This window comes from Dendrobates tinctorius, unplaced genomic scaffold, assembly GCF_039654945.1.
Source record: "Dendrobates tinctorius isolate UK_male_01 unplaced genomic scaffold, ASM3965494v1 ptg000145l, whole genome shotgun sequence".
In the NCBI taxonomy this organism is placed as follows: domain Eukaryota; kingdom Metazoa; phylum Chordata; class Amphibia; order Anura; family Dendrobatidae; genus Dendrobates; species Dendrobates tinctorius.
The window spans coordinates 17566380-17579939 of NW_027361812.1; the positions used below are offsets into that span (position 1 = coordinate 17566380).

Sequence of the window (13560 nt, forward strand, 5' to 3'; positions counted from 1 at the left end):
TCATATTTACAGTTGTGCTCTAAAGTTTACATACCCTGGCAGAATTCTTGCTTTCTTGGCCTTTTTTCAGAGAATATGAATGAGAACACCAAAACTTTTTCTCCACTCATGGTTAGTGGTTGGGTGAAGCCATTTATTGTCAAACTACTGTGGTTTCTCTTAAATCATAATGACAGCCCAAAACATCCAAATGACCCTCAAGAGTTCATACCCTGGTGATTTTGGCCTGTTAACATGTACAGAAGATGACACAAATGGGTTTGAATGGCTACTAAGGGTATGTGCACACGTTGCGGATTCCTGTGCGTATTTTTCCTCGTGGAATCTGCAGAATCCGCAGGTAAAATGACCTGCGTTTTACCTGCGGATTTAGTGCAGATTTAGCCTGCATCTTTACACCTGCGGATTCCTAGAATGGAATAGGTGTTAAAACGCTGTGGAATCCGCACAAAGAATTGACATGCTGTGTAAAATAAACCGCTGCGTTTCCGCACGGAATTTTCCGCAGCATGTGCACAGTGGTTTTTGTTTTCCGTAGGATAACATGGTACTATCCCATGGAAAACTGCTGCGGATCCGCAGGGCCAAATCCGCTGTGGATCCGCAGACGAATCCGCAACGTGTGTACATACCCTAAAGGTGACATCCTCACCTGTGACCTGTTTGCTTGTAATCAGTGTATGTGTATAAAAGCTGAGTGAGTTTCTGGGATCCAGAAAGACTCTTGCATGTTTCATCCAGCCACTGACGTTTCTGGACAAAGCAAAAGAATTGTCAACGGATCTATGGGAAAAGGTAGTTGAACTGTATAAAACAGGAAAGGGATACAAAAAGATATCCAAGGAATTGATAATGCCAGTCAGCAGCGTTCAAACTGTGATTAACAAATGGAAAATTAGGGGCTCTGTAAAAACCAAACCATGGTCAGGTAGACCAACAAAAATGTCGTCCACAACTGCCAGGAAAATTGTTCGGGATGCAAAGAAAAACCCACAAATAACATCAGTTGAAATACTGGACTCTGAAAACTAGTGGTGTGGCTGTTTCAATATGCACAATAAGGAGGCACGTCAATAAAATTGGGCTGTATGGTCGAGTCGCCAGAAGAAAGCCATTACTGCGCAAATGTCACAAAGTATCTCGCCTACAAAACAGCCCAGACAAGCCTCAAAACTTCTGGAACAAGGTAATTTGGAGTGATGAGTAGAGAGGAGCAGACACCTGGATGTTCAGGTTTGGCCGAACAGTTACAAAAAGTTCGGGTACCAGAACAATACCCAAACCCGGACCTCATTCACTTGAATGTGGGGCCCGACCAGCCAGTGTTTGCTGCGCTTTCATGTGCATGACAGCGCGGCAAACACCACTTCTGATCAGTGGTGAAATCCTCCCCGCCGGTCAGAGAGCCACGGTTCTCACGCAGTCAAAAGACAGCGTGAGCGATCAGCTGTGATCGGAGATATAAAGTTAACCTCCGGTCACTGGTGTCAGCTGATTTGGACTGCTGATCCAATCAATCGACACCTGCTGCCGCTCATAACAGCGAGAACAGGAGCTGCTCATGGGGGTATTCATTAGCTGGCTCCTGTGCTGTAAATAAATAATTTTAAAAAACCCGGCATGGCTTCCCTTGGATTTTTGATAACTGCTAGGCAGTACTCACAGCTGGGGGTTGCAGCAGTCAGCTTCAACAAGGCTGGTTATCAAGAATAGAGGAGTCCCCACGCTGTTTTTATTTATTTATTTTTTTAAATTATTTAAATTTAAAAATAACGGTGAGGGGTCCCCCCCATTTTTTGACAACCAACCTTGCTAACGCTCACTGCTGGGGGATAGTTCTCTCAGGCTGGTAAGGGGCCATGGATATTGCGCCCCCCCCCCCCAGCCTAAAAATAGCAGCCCGCAGCAGCCCAGAAAAGGCACATCTATTAGGTACGCCAATTGTGGCGCTTTGCCCGACTTCCCACTTTCCCTGTAGCGGTGGCGAGTGGGGTTCATATTTGTGGGGTTGATGTCACCTTTGTATTGTCAGGTGACATCAAGCCCTAAGGTTAGTAATGGAGAGGCTTCTATGACACCCCCATTATTAACCTCATAGTCATATTGTAAGAAAACACAGACACCCAGAAAAAAGTCCTTTAACCCCGGGAGCTTTTATTGGTTTTGCGTTTTTGTTTTTCGCTCCCCTCCTTCCCAGAGCCATAACTTTTTTTTTTTAATTTATTTTTCGTCAATATGGCCACGTGAGGGCTTATTTTTTGCGGGACGAGTTGTACTTTTGAACGACACTGGTTTTACCATGTCGTGTACTAGAAAGCGGGAAAAAATTCCAAGTGCAGTGAAATTGCAAAAAAAAGTGCAATCCCACACTTGTTTGGCTTTTTTGCTAGGTTCACTAAATGCTAAAACTGACCTGCTATTATGGTTCTCCAGGTCATAACAAGTTCACAGACACCAAACATGTCTAGGTTCTTTTTTAGGTAAGTGGTAAAAAAAAAAATTCCAAACTTTGCTAAAAAAAAAAAATGGAAAATTGCACCACTTTTCCAATACCCGTATCCTCTCCATTTTTCATGATCTCGGATTGGGTGAGTGTTTAATTTTTGCGTGCCAGGATGACTTTTTTAATGATACCAATTTGGTGCAGATACGATCTCATGATCGCCCGTTATTGCATTTTAATGCAATGTCGCGGCAACCAAAAAACGTAATTCTGGCGTTTTGACTTTTTTCTCACTACGCCGTTCAGTGATCAGGTTAATCCTTTTCGTTTTTTTTGTTGATTGGGCGATTCTGAACGCGGCGATATCAAATATGTGTAGGTCTGAAAGGGCGAAAGGGGGGTGATTTGAACTTTTTATAGTTTTTTTTTTCATTTTTTTAATATTTTTAAACACTTTTTTTTTTTTTTTTTTTACTTTTGGCATGCTTCAATAGTCTCTATAGGAGACTGGAAGCTGCCGCAAGTCGATCAGCTCTGCTACACAGAGGCGATGATCAGTGGCACTCATAGCAATCCGCCACTGACAACCATAGAGGTCTCCAGAAGACCTCCGGTTGTCATGCCAACACACCGGTAACCCGCAATCACATAACACGGGTCACCAGTGTGCGTATTTACGACGTGATTGCTGGAAGCACTTGTTAAATGCCGCTATCATTTTGACACTTAACTGGTTAATAGCCGCAGGTGGATGGCGATTCCACCTGCGGCTATTGCGGGCACATGTCAGCTGTTCAAAACAGTTGACATGTCCCGGGAAAAGATGGGGCTCACCGCCGGAGCCCACATCAAAGGGAGGGAGTCCAACATTGGCGTAAATATACGCCCGATGTCGGAAAGGGGTTAATTGAAAAAATAACACAGACTCTTTTAATAATCTTAATTAAACCATACTTACGACCTCGCCTAATTCCACCGAAGCCCTCGTTCTCCTGTAATAAACCATAAATAAAAAAACATCATCTCTCACCTCTCCATCATTCTGTCCCACGCCGTAATCAATGTCTGGGGGAGAAATAGTTTTCAACCTGGACGGTGCCAAGATGCGACCGTCCAGGCTGAGAACCACTGGTGAATGAGTGACTAGCGGTGATGTCACTGAGGCTGTGTTCCAAGCCGAGCTGAACTGCGGTGACCTCGGTGAGATTCCAGCTAACACTGTGAGAGTTTTGCTCGTGGTGCTAGCGGAGATCTTACCAAGGTCACCGCTGTTCAGCCATTCTGGGAACGCAGCCTCAGTGACCTCAGGTAACCTCGATGACGTCACCTCTAGTCACTCAGGCTGCGCTCGCAGCAGCTCATTCAGCAGTGGTTCTCAGTCTGGACGGTCGCATCTTGGCACCGTCCAGGTTGAAAACTGTTTTTTTCCCCAGACATGGATTACGGTGTGGGACAGAACAACAGACAGGTATGATATATTTACAAATCAGAAAAGAATACATTGTAAATGCATAACAGGAGATCCTCAATTAAATACTATACGGACCAGGGAATTGTCCCAGTTGGTACACTCGCTCGGACATAGTATACAAAAAAAACTGAATGTAAACCCAAGAATCAAATTTGAATAAAAAAATCAATATTTTATTGAAGTGAACAATAAATCACACAGAATTAATATAAATACAAGCACAAAATAGGGTTCAAATTCAGGGAAGGAACAAACAAGCAGATATGTAAACCGGGCCTTATCAACACATCAAGAGGTGGGAAGGTGTCTAAAATGCCATATATATCATATATACAATATCCATGCAGCCTAAAGTGCAAGTGCCTCAATGTAAACTCTGAATATTGGCCTTACAAACAAGCAATACCATACAGGATCTCCCAAAAGACCCCAAATAAGCTGCCTAAATAGATAAATAAGTATCAAAGAAGAAATCAACAAATGTATTAATGGACACTCTTACCCATAGTCCCTCACTAAGGCTTCGGGAACACACAGTTTTAGGGTAAGAGTGTCTATTAATACATTTGTTGATTTCTTCTTTGATACTTATCTACTTGGGCAGCTATTTGGTGTCTTTTGGGAGATCTATTGTGATTGTTCACTTCAAGAAAATATTGATTTTTTTTTTTTTATTCAAATTTGATTCTTGGGTTTACACTCAGTTTTTTTTTGTATACTAGGTATGGTATATTGTTTTAGGTTTATTACAGGAGATTGAGGGCTTCGGTGGAATTAGGCGTTAGGGGAGTAACTGTGTTTGTTTTTTGTTTTAGTTTTTTTAAACAAAAATGGAAAACTGTGTTTAGTCTTATTTCTAATAAAGGACTTTATTCTGGTTGTATTTTTTTTTCCATGTAACTATAGGATTAGTAATGGGAACGTATAATGATACCAGGAAGCAGAGCTAACCAGCAGTGTTGGAACAGTGACCGTGAACCGGATTCATCCTTCAACACCCCTGGTTAGCTCTGCCTCCCGATATCATTACATGTTGTCACTGGCTGTTGTATGCCTCTTTGGGAGGTCTTTGTCTGAGCTTACCTTGTGGTTGATGGTTCTCCTATATTGATCACTTGATACACCTGGGAACATTTGACTTTACCTCTGTTAGGTGACCTTGATTTTTCTTGTATTGTCTTGGTGTTTTGTTATGATTTAATGTGTATTTTTTTTTTTTTTACTTTTATATGTTACTTAATAAAATTTATACCTATTTTACCATGTTTCACCTGCTACTCCTATTCCTCCATTTGTTCCCATGATTTTTGGAGGTGGTGTAGTTTTTTGAGAGTGAGCTATGATTTTTGTCACCACCCTGGCATGTAGTATGCTGCTGGGACTCCTGCTATTATTAGGGTTAGTAATGGATATGTGTCTTATAGATGTTTCTCCATTACTAACCAGTGGGCTTGATGTCACCTGACAATACAAAGGTGACATCAGCCCCACAAATATGAACCCCACTTGCCACCACTACAGGGCAAGTGGAAAGTGCCGGGCAAAGCTCCAGAATTGGCGTATCTAATAGATGCGCCATTTCTGGCCTGCTGCAGGCTGCTATTTTTAGGCTGGGGGTGGGGGGTTATATCCATGGCCCCTTAACAGCCTGAGAAAACCAGCCAACAGCTGTGAGCTTTAGCAAGGCTGGCTGTCATAAATGGGGGGGGACCCTACGCTGTTTTTTAAAAAAATTTATTTAAATAACTAAAAACGGCATGGGGACCCCTCTGTTCCTGATAACCAGCCTTGTTGAAGCTGATAGCTGAGGGTTGCAGCCCCCATCTGTGTGTGTTTTGCCTGGCTGGTTAACAAAATACAGGGGAACCCACTCCGTGGTTTTTTTTTTTTTTTATTGTTTATTTATTGCACAGGAGCGGCTGATGAATACTCCCATCCGCCGCTTCTGCTCTCACTGTTATTAGTGGCAGCAGGTGTCGGATGATGGGATAAGTAGTCCCACTGACATCAGTGACCGAAGGTAAAGTGCTCACTCTGTCTTTTGACAGCGTGGAAACCGCGGCTCTCTGACCGGCGGGGATGATTTCACTGCCGATCAGAAGTGGTGTTTGCCGCGATGTCATGCACATGATAGCGCGACAAACACCCAGTGTTCGGGCAGCCGAACCCGAACAGTAACAGACTTCCTGGTGAAGTCCGTATTCGGCGTCCATGCCCGAACAGTAGGTGTTCGGTACTGACGCCAAATTTTACTCTTCGACTTTGCCCATCTCTAGTGATGAGACCAAAATTGAACTTTTTGGCCACAACCATACACATTACATTTGGAGAGAGGTTATCAAGGCCTACAATGAAAGGAACATAATTCCTACTTTGAAGCACGGAAGTGGATCGCTGATGTTTTGGGGATGTGTGAACTACAAAGGCACAGGAAGCTTGGTCAAAGTTGAAGGAAAGATGAATGCAGCACGCTATCAGCAAATACTGGAGGCAAATTTGCACTCATCAGCCCGGAAGCTGCGCATGGGATGTACTTGGACGTTCCAACATGATAATGTTCCAAGACACAAGGCCAAGTCGACCGATCATTAGCTACAGCAGAACAAAGGGAAGGTTCTGGAGTGGCCATCTCAGTCTCCTGACCTCAATATCATTGAGCCACTCTGGGGAGATCTCAAGCGTGCAGTTCATGCTAGACAGCCCAGGAATTTACAGGAACTGGAGGCTTTTTGCCAAGAAGAGTGGACAGCTTTACCATCTGAGAAAATAAAGAACCTCATCCACAAAACACTTCAAGCTGTCATTGATGTTAGAGGGGGCAATACACGTTATTAAGAAATGGGGTATGTGAACTTTTGATCAGGGTCATTTGGATGTTTTGGTTTGTTATTATGATTGTAAAATGAGAAACCACAGTAGTTTGACAATAAACGACTTCACCCACCCACTAACCATGAGTGGAGAAAAAGTTTTGGTGTTATCAATGATATTCTCTGAAAAAAGGCCAAGAAAGCAAAAATTCTGCCGGGATATGTAAACTTTTGAGCACAACTGTTCCTACCTCTGGACTAACATTAAGAGACTCTGTCATTCCTATAACACAGTACTGATTCTCTCTATATCATGTGTTTCTCTCCTCAGGTGCTGCAGTCTGCAAAAGAGCAAATCAAGTGGTCTCTTCTACGATAGTTGTTGAATGTGAACCAATTTCTGATCATTCCATCTTGATGCGAGAGCTCGCCCTTATCCCACCTGCTCGCCATCGTTTTTTTAGTATAAAAACTTTATGTTCAGGGCATTGATGTATATTGGGCAGAAGTAAGCGGTATAACTAGTGGCACTGTTTGTGCACTTCTGACGTTATACTTTCTTAGAAGAAAAAACTTTTAATCAAGTTCCTTACCCCAGAATATTTTCTTGGTTCACCCTGTGTGCAAACAGTTTACTTATTAGTGCAGCCCTGCTGCTGCTATTAGTACTATTACAGCTGTATCCATACGTATCCAATCCAACATCTTATCTTCTAAGACTAAGACCGGATACATACATGTGTGTACCATGATCACAGTATTGACTGCAATGCACAGACCTGCTCTCGGTCTCCTGACTTAAACATGATAGTCTCATATCTACCTATGAGGCTGTTGTGTTCAGGTTGGGGACCCACAGCCAGTCTGCAAATCATGGTCCATGAAACAGGGATATGTGAATACAGCGTAAAGTTAATATCTTTTTATTCTTTGTATTACACATGCAAGGCCCATCTGTTTTACAGCAGCTGCTCACCGTCGAGAACTGGCACCACAGGAACCCGTCTACTTTTGTCTATAAGCAAAGTGAATATTTGACCATATGGACCAATATTACCAAAATAGGATGGCACAAGCTGGTTCTTATGGTGGCTTCTGTTCTCAGTATCGGAATAGAAGCAGCTGTAGGAACTGGGATTGTCCGTTCTTGTGCTGTACAAATCACACCTATACGATGATTAATAAATTACTGACAAAATAATGCCTTTGGTTTTTTGTTTTTGTCATTATCTTAACTCGGTCATTATACAAGACCTACACTTCAGAGCCATAATCTTTTTACAACGTTTCCCCAGACACATCTATGTAGATGTTTTATCTGCTGTATGGATGTCAAAACTGAGCCATAATTTTATGGATGGCCCAAAAGTTTCCATATATGCCCCTTATTGTTTAGGCCACACATTTAAACCACCCCCAACACATAGCCGGAGAACGGCACAACAGCACTGACCTGCACATTCTACAGAAGGCAAGGACGTGTTCACATGCTGCTGCAAAGTATTGTGGCTACAAAATGGGAAAACTAATTTCCTGCAGTCTCTGATAAGAGTGCTGACTTGTTTGCACTGTTCATGACTCGTAGACCATATACAAAATACACCAACCGGCAGCCATTAGTTGGGTCTTGTCTGTGAAAAACTTGAAATTTATATTTGTAAATGTGCAGTAAGCAAACATTCACATGGGTCCGATATACTGCTGTATCTTGGTTTCAGAATTCGTTCATTATATAGGAAGTTTTTCAAAATCTCAATCGCACATTTCAGAGAATGTTTGCAGCTTGTAAATCTAAGTATAAATTGACATGGTACAAATGTGCAGCTGCAGAAATCTGCAGCATACCAGATCTATGTGGGTGTAAAATATTACTGTTTGTACACTTCATACCTTTCCAAAGCAATAGAAAATATTTATTTTTAAATTCCCGATGTAAAACCAATACTTGTGTTGTGATGGTGGTTGGATCCACTGCTAATTAAAGGGAACCTGCCACCAGGTTTTTCCCATATGAGATAAGACCAGTACCTGAAAACCTTGTAATATGCTGTACATATGCCCCAAATCCTACCTGTAAGACAAGAAAAAGCGCTTTTATTATACTCCCTTATTCCTGAAAGGCTTTTCTGATCTTGCTCCGGTGCCTCCTCTCATCTTTTGATGCCGTTCTCCTCTGCTTCGTGTGGATGACGCATCCTACGTTGTTCACGCAGTAACCAGTATCGTGGTTCTGCATAATTATATTTCTCTGCTTTAAGGGCAGCATAAAGAACTTCAGTGTGCAGGAAAAGGCCAAAAAGTGTCGGTGCATGCGCACTGCAGTACTTTACTCTGCCTTCGACAGGATAGAGAGAAGTACACTTGCTCTAAGGAGCGCAAGGCTAGACCCTGTGTATGATGTAAGACATGTCAGCAGCAGGAGCAGTGCCAGAGCCATGCAAAATGACCTTCAACAGGCCACTGACATCCATGTGTCTGCTCAAACTGTCAGAAACAGACTCCATGAGGGTGGTATAAGGGTCCGACATCCACAAATGGGTGTTGCGCTTACAGCCCAACATTGTGCAGGGCGATTGGCATTTGCCAGAGAGCACCATGATTGGTAGATTTTACTTTGGCACCCTGTGATCTTCACGGATGAGAGCAGGTTCACACAGAGCACGTGACAGACCTGACAAAGTCTGTAAATGCCGCGGAGAACGTTCTGCTGCCTGCAACATCCTACAGCATGACCGGTTTGGCAGTGGGTAAGTAATAGTTTGTGGAGGCATTTCTTTGGAGGGCTGCACAGCCCCTCATGTGCTAGACAGAGGTAGCCTGACTGCCATTAGGTAGTGAGATGAGATCCTCAGACTCATTGTGAGACCATATGCTGGTGCGGTGGGCCCTGCGTTCCTTCTGATGCATGACAATGCTAGGCCTTTTGTGGTTGAAGTGTCAACAGTTCCTGCCTAATGAAGGCATTGAAGCTATGGACTGGCCCGCCTGTTCCAGACGTGAATCCAATTGAGCACATCTGGGACATCATGTCTTGTTCCATCCACCAATGCCATGTTGCATTACAGACTGTCTAGGACAGAGGTCTCAAACTGCAGTCCTCAAGGGCCACAAGCCATGCTTGTTTTCAAGATTTCCTTAGCATTGCACAAGGTGCACGTGATTAAATTATCACCTGTGCAATGCAAGGAAATAGTGAAAACATGACCTGTTTGCGGCCCTTGAGGAATGTAGTGTGAGACCTCTGGTCTAGGAGTTCACTAATAATTTAGTCCACGTCTGGGAGGAGGTTCGTCGGGGGAACATCTGCCGCATTAGAGGGAGGTCATACAAGTACGTTGAGGCCACACCACTGACAGACAGATGGAAATGGGCCCCTGTTCAAGAACAATATATGGGCCCTTTGCAGCCCATAAAATTGCACCTGTTTTGGAGGTAGAAATGGGACCCCTTAACTCTTGGGCCCCTGTGCCACCGCACAGATTGCATCAATGATATGTCCGCCCTTGGGCCACACACGTTACTGAGCATCGTTTACTTGTCTTGAGGAATTTCCACTGAAGTTCGATCAGCCTGCAGTTTGGTTTTCCACTTTGATTTTGGGTATCATTCCAAATCCAGAGCTCCATGGGATGTTAATTTTGATTTACAATGATTATTTGTTTCATTGTTCTCAACGCATTCCACTATGTAATGAATAAAGAGATGATATTTAGGATGTGGTATTTTAGTCTTCCCTTTATTTTTTGAGAGTTGTATTTATCAGTGGAGCTTTTTATGTCTTGTTTAATGTCTTAAAAGATTCATAGAAACATTCAGAATATTTGTGTAAATATATGGGACTTAACGGGAATCTGTCAGCAGGTTTTTGCTACCACATCTGAGAGCAGCATAATGTAGGTAAAGAGAAGCCAAATTCAAGGATAAATCACTTAATTTACTGGATGCAGCCATTCTGACAGTTTTTAGATTTAGCAATACAGCAGAGCTGAGGAAACTAACCTCGCCCACACCAGGCTCTATATACAATGTCCATAGACAGTGAGCTGCCTATCACAGGAGAGGGTGTGTCGGACTAGCATGCAGCGCTGCTGTATCACAGCAATGATAAGCTCCTGGTGCTAAAACAATCATTGTAAGCAAACAAAACCACTGAGCTTGATAAGAGAGGCATAACTGAAATTTGTGTTTTAGCCCCTACATTATGCGATACTCAGATTACATAGCAAATACCTGCTGACAGATCCCTGTTAATACTTGTGATATTTGACTAGAAAAGAGTGCTCTCAAGAGATCTATTTTAGGCCAAATGTAATAATTGGACTAAGGAGAGATTACCCCACTTCCGTATTTGAATTATATTAATGTGTAGATTCAATTAAAAAGAGGGAGTTTTACTCAGGACATTACTCATTACTTCACAATGGATTTGTCTTTTCTGTGAGTTCATTAGATTTGCGCAAATTTATAGTGTAAAAACCATCCACTCGTAGCAAATGCCTGCGAAATCAAACTGCACCAAATTTATTAAGAAACACGTGCCGTTTAATTATCTTGTAACCCATCCTGACAATTACAGTCTCCATTTTGGCTAGTGTAAGATTCGTCATTATTACTGATGAGCGAACATGCTCGGGTGCTAACAGTATCTTCGACGTGCTAGAGCACTATGTTGGAGTTCCTGCGGCTGCCTGTCTCCTGGCTGTTTGACAGCTGCAACACATGCAGGGATTTCCCGTTCCTTAGGCAATCCCTGAATGTGTGGCGGACTCAAACATATTACTCAAGCACGCCGAAGATACTGTTAGCACACAAGCATGCTCAGATAACACATTATTCGAGCACGTTCGCTCATCACTAATCATTATGAGTAAATATGGCCATGTGTGTGAAGATTTAGAAGGACTAGCCTTTGTTTCCCATTCAGATGAATGAGACCTGGGCACCAGTTGCCTGATTACCAGTTCACCGATTTGTCCTGGCAGGTTAGTTATCTTCAGACCTCCAAAAGATAATAAGTCTCTGTCTTGTTCTGTTTCTCATATGGCAAATACTGTAAATAGACAGCGCAAGAAGGAAAAACAAGAAATATACCAATACTGAATACCCAAATAGTACCAGAACACCTTGTAGCGTGCTGTGAACTCTTTGTATTGTGCCGGGAAGACATCAGGGGCAAATTTCCTTCTTCAGTCTTTGAAGGTGTCTCTAATATCTGCTTCAAAGAAAAAATATCTTTGGAATTTGACATCTTAATGTCAGCTTAAAAGAAGTGTTCGCCAAGTACCACTGTACCAACTAACACCTTACTGCATTCCAAGTGCCTGGATTTAGCAAAGTTCCTGCTCTCTACAGTTAAGGTTGACATACAAATACTACAGTAATTAAATCCATCCTTTCATCTGTATTTCATTTCTGTTTTGCACAAGAGCCACCCATAGAGAAGTGATGGCAATATAATACTAGCATATGACATACACAAGGGGAAAAATAGGTTGTGCTTTATTTTAGAATTTAAAAAAAAAAAACCCACCTGAAATATCCAGATTAGGAAATCTGTGATACACACCAAGAAGTATAGAAAACTTGTAATTTATTCCATCCGCACTATAGGAGCATAGAAGAGAAGCCTATGGGTAAAAATGCAGTCGGCATCACTGCAAATCCTTTTGAGCATTTGACCTCATAACCGAATAGTGGCTGCAAAGCTGAATGAAACAAAAGTTTTCATTTTTTAACTTCTCTCTGTTTTGGAGATGTTTCCTTGTAAAGTTTGTTATAATTTATGATCAGCTTAAATGGGCATTATCAGAAATTTGTTTCTGAGGTCATGTACTTCTTACCCTGCATGAGGTTGACAAATCATAAGCATATAGCAACATACAGGGGATAAAAAAAAAACATGACCGCATGACAGGAAATTTAGATTGTGAGCCCCATCGGGGACAGTGATGATAAGGTGTGCAAACTTTAAAGAGCTGTGGAATATGTTAGCGCTATATAAAAATAGAGATTATTATTACTTGGTTAGATCATCAGGGGAGAAATACCAACAACCTAAATAGGGGGATTTGTAGCGTGACCACCATCATGTTCCTCATACGCGTTGGGAGCTGATATTACTGGCGACAGAATATGAATGGCTCGATGCTATGCCCTTATGATGAGGTATTGTATGGCTACGTGTGAAGGCTTCCCCCATCGAAGTTGGTCAACCACGACTCTGGGAGCATCCCTATTTGACTGCAGGAAGGAACTATTGGGTGAAATTGTTCCTTTTATAAGTTTACACAAACCAAGGCACTGATCTTTGTGTTTTTTATTGCATCAACTCAATGTGAAGTAATTCTATATCTGTGCTGAGATCTTTGCCATTGGTTGTGATATTGGGAGTAAGGTGTAGAGGAGATTATTTGTAATTATCCACTCCCCCACTTTTTGTGTTTTCTCACTATGCTATAATGTTTTTTTTGTCTCTGTGATTTTTTTATTTTTTTTGTTATTTGTTTGTTAAATGTTTGATTTCAATGGACCTCAAGGGCTCTTCTTATCCTGAACCATTAAAAGTTATATTTTAATCACATATCTACCTTGCTGTTCTCATAATATTTGATTGGTAGGTTTATAGCCTTTTTTACGTTAATTTTAATAACTGGGGAGGGCAGTACAGCAGTGCTGAGCTTTGTCTCGTTATAAACACTTTTAGCAGCTTTCACAGTGCTGTCAGTTCTTCTGTGCTACCCCTCCTCCCTCATTGCTGTAATATGAAAGGTATACAATTTCTGTTGCTAGATTCATTAGTATCTACAGCACTATTTGTTAGAAAAGCATCTAGCGAT

At 42.1% G+C, this 13560-nt stretch overlaps 1 protein-coding gene across 1 annotated transcript in view; it reads left to right on the plus strand.

Annotated features, from left to right (window-relative positions):
* The window catches only part of COPZ1 (COPI coat complex subunit zeta 1), a 34531-nt gene extending 26606 nt beyond the window's left edge, over positions 1-7925 (plus strand). Inside the window, exon 9 of the mRNA XM_073546265.1 lies at positions 7056-7925. Within this exon, the coding sequence (XP_073402366.1) occupies positions 7056-7103 (48 nt within the window). The 3' untranslated portion in view covers positions 7104-7925. The remainder of the gene's footprint in view (positions 1-7055) is intronic.
* Positions 7926-13560: the final 5635 nt, after the last annotated feature.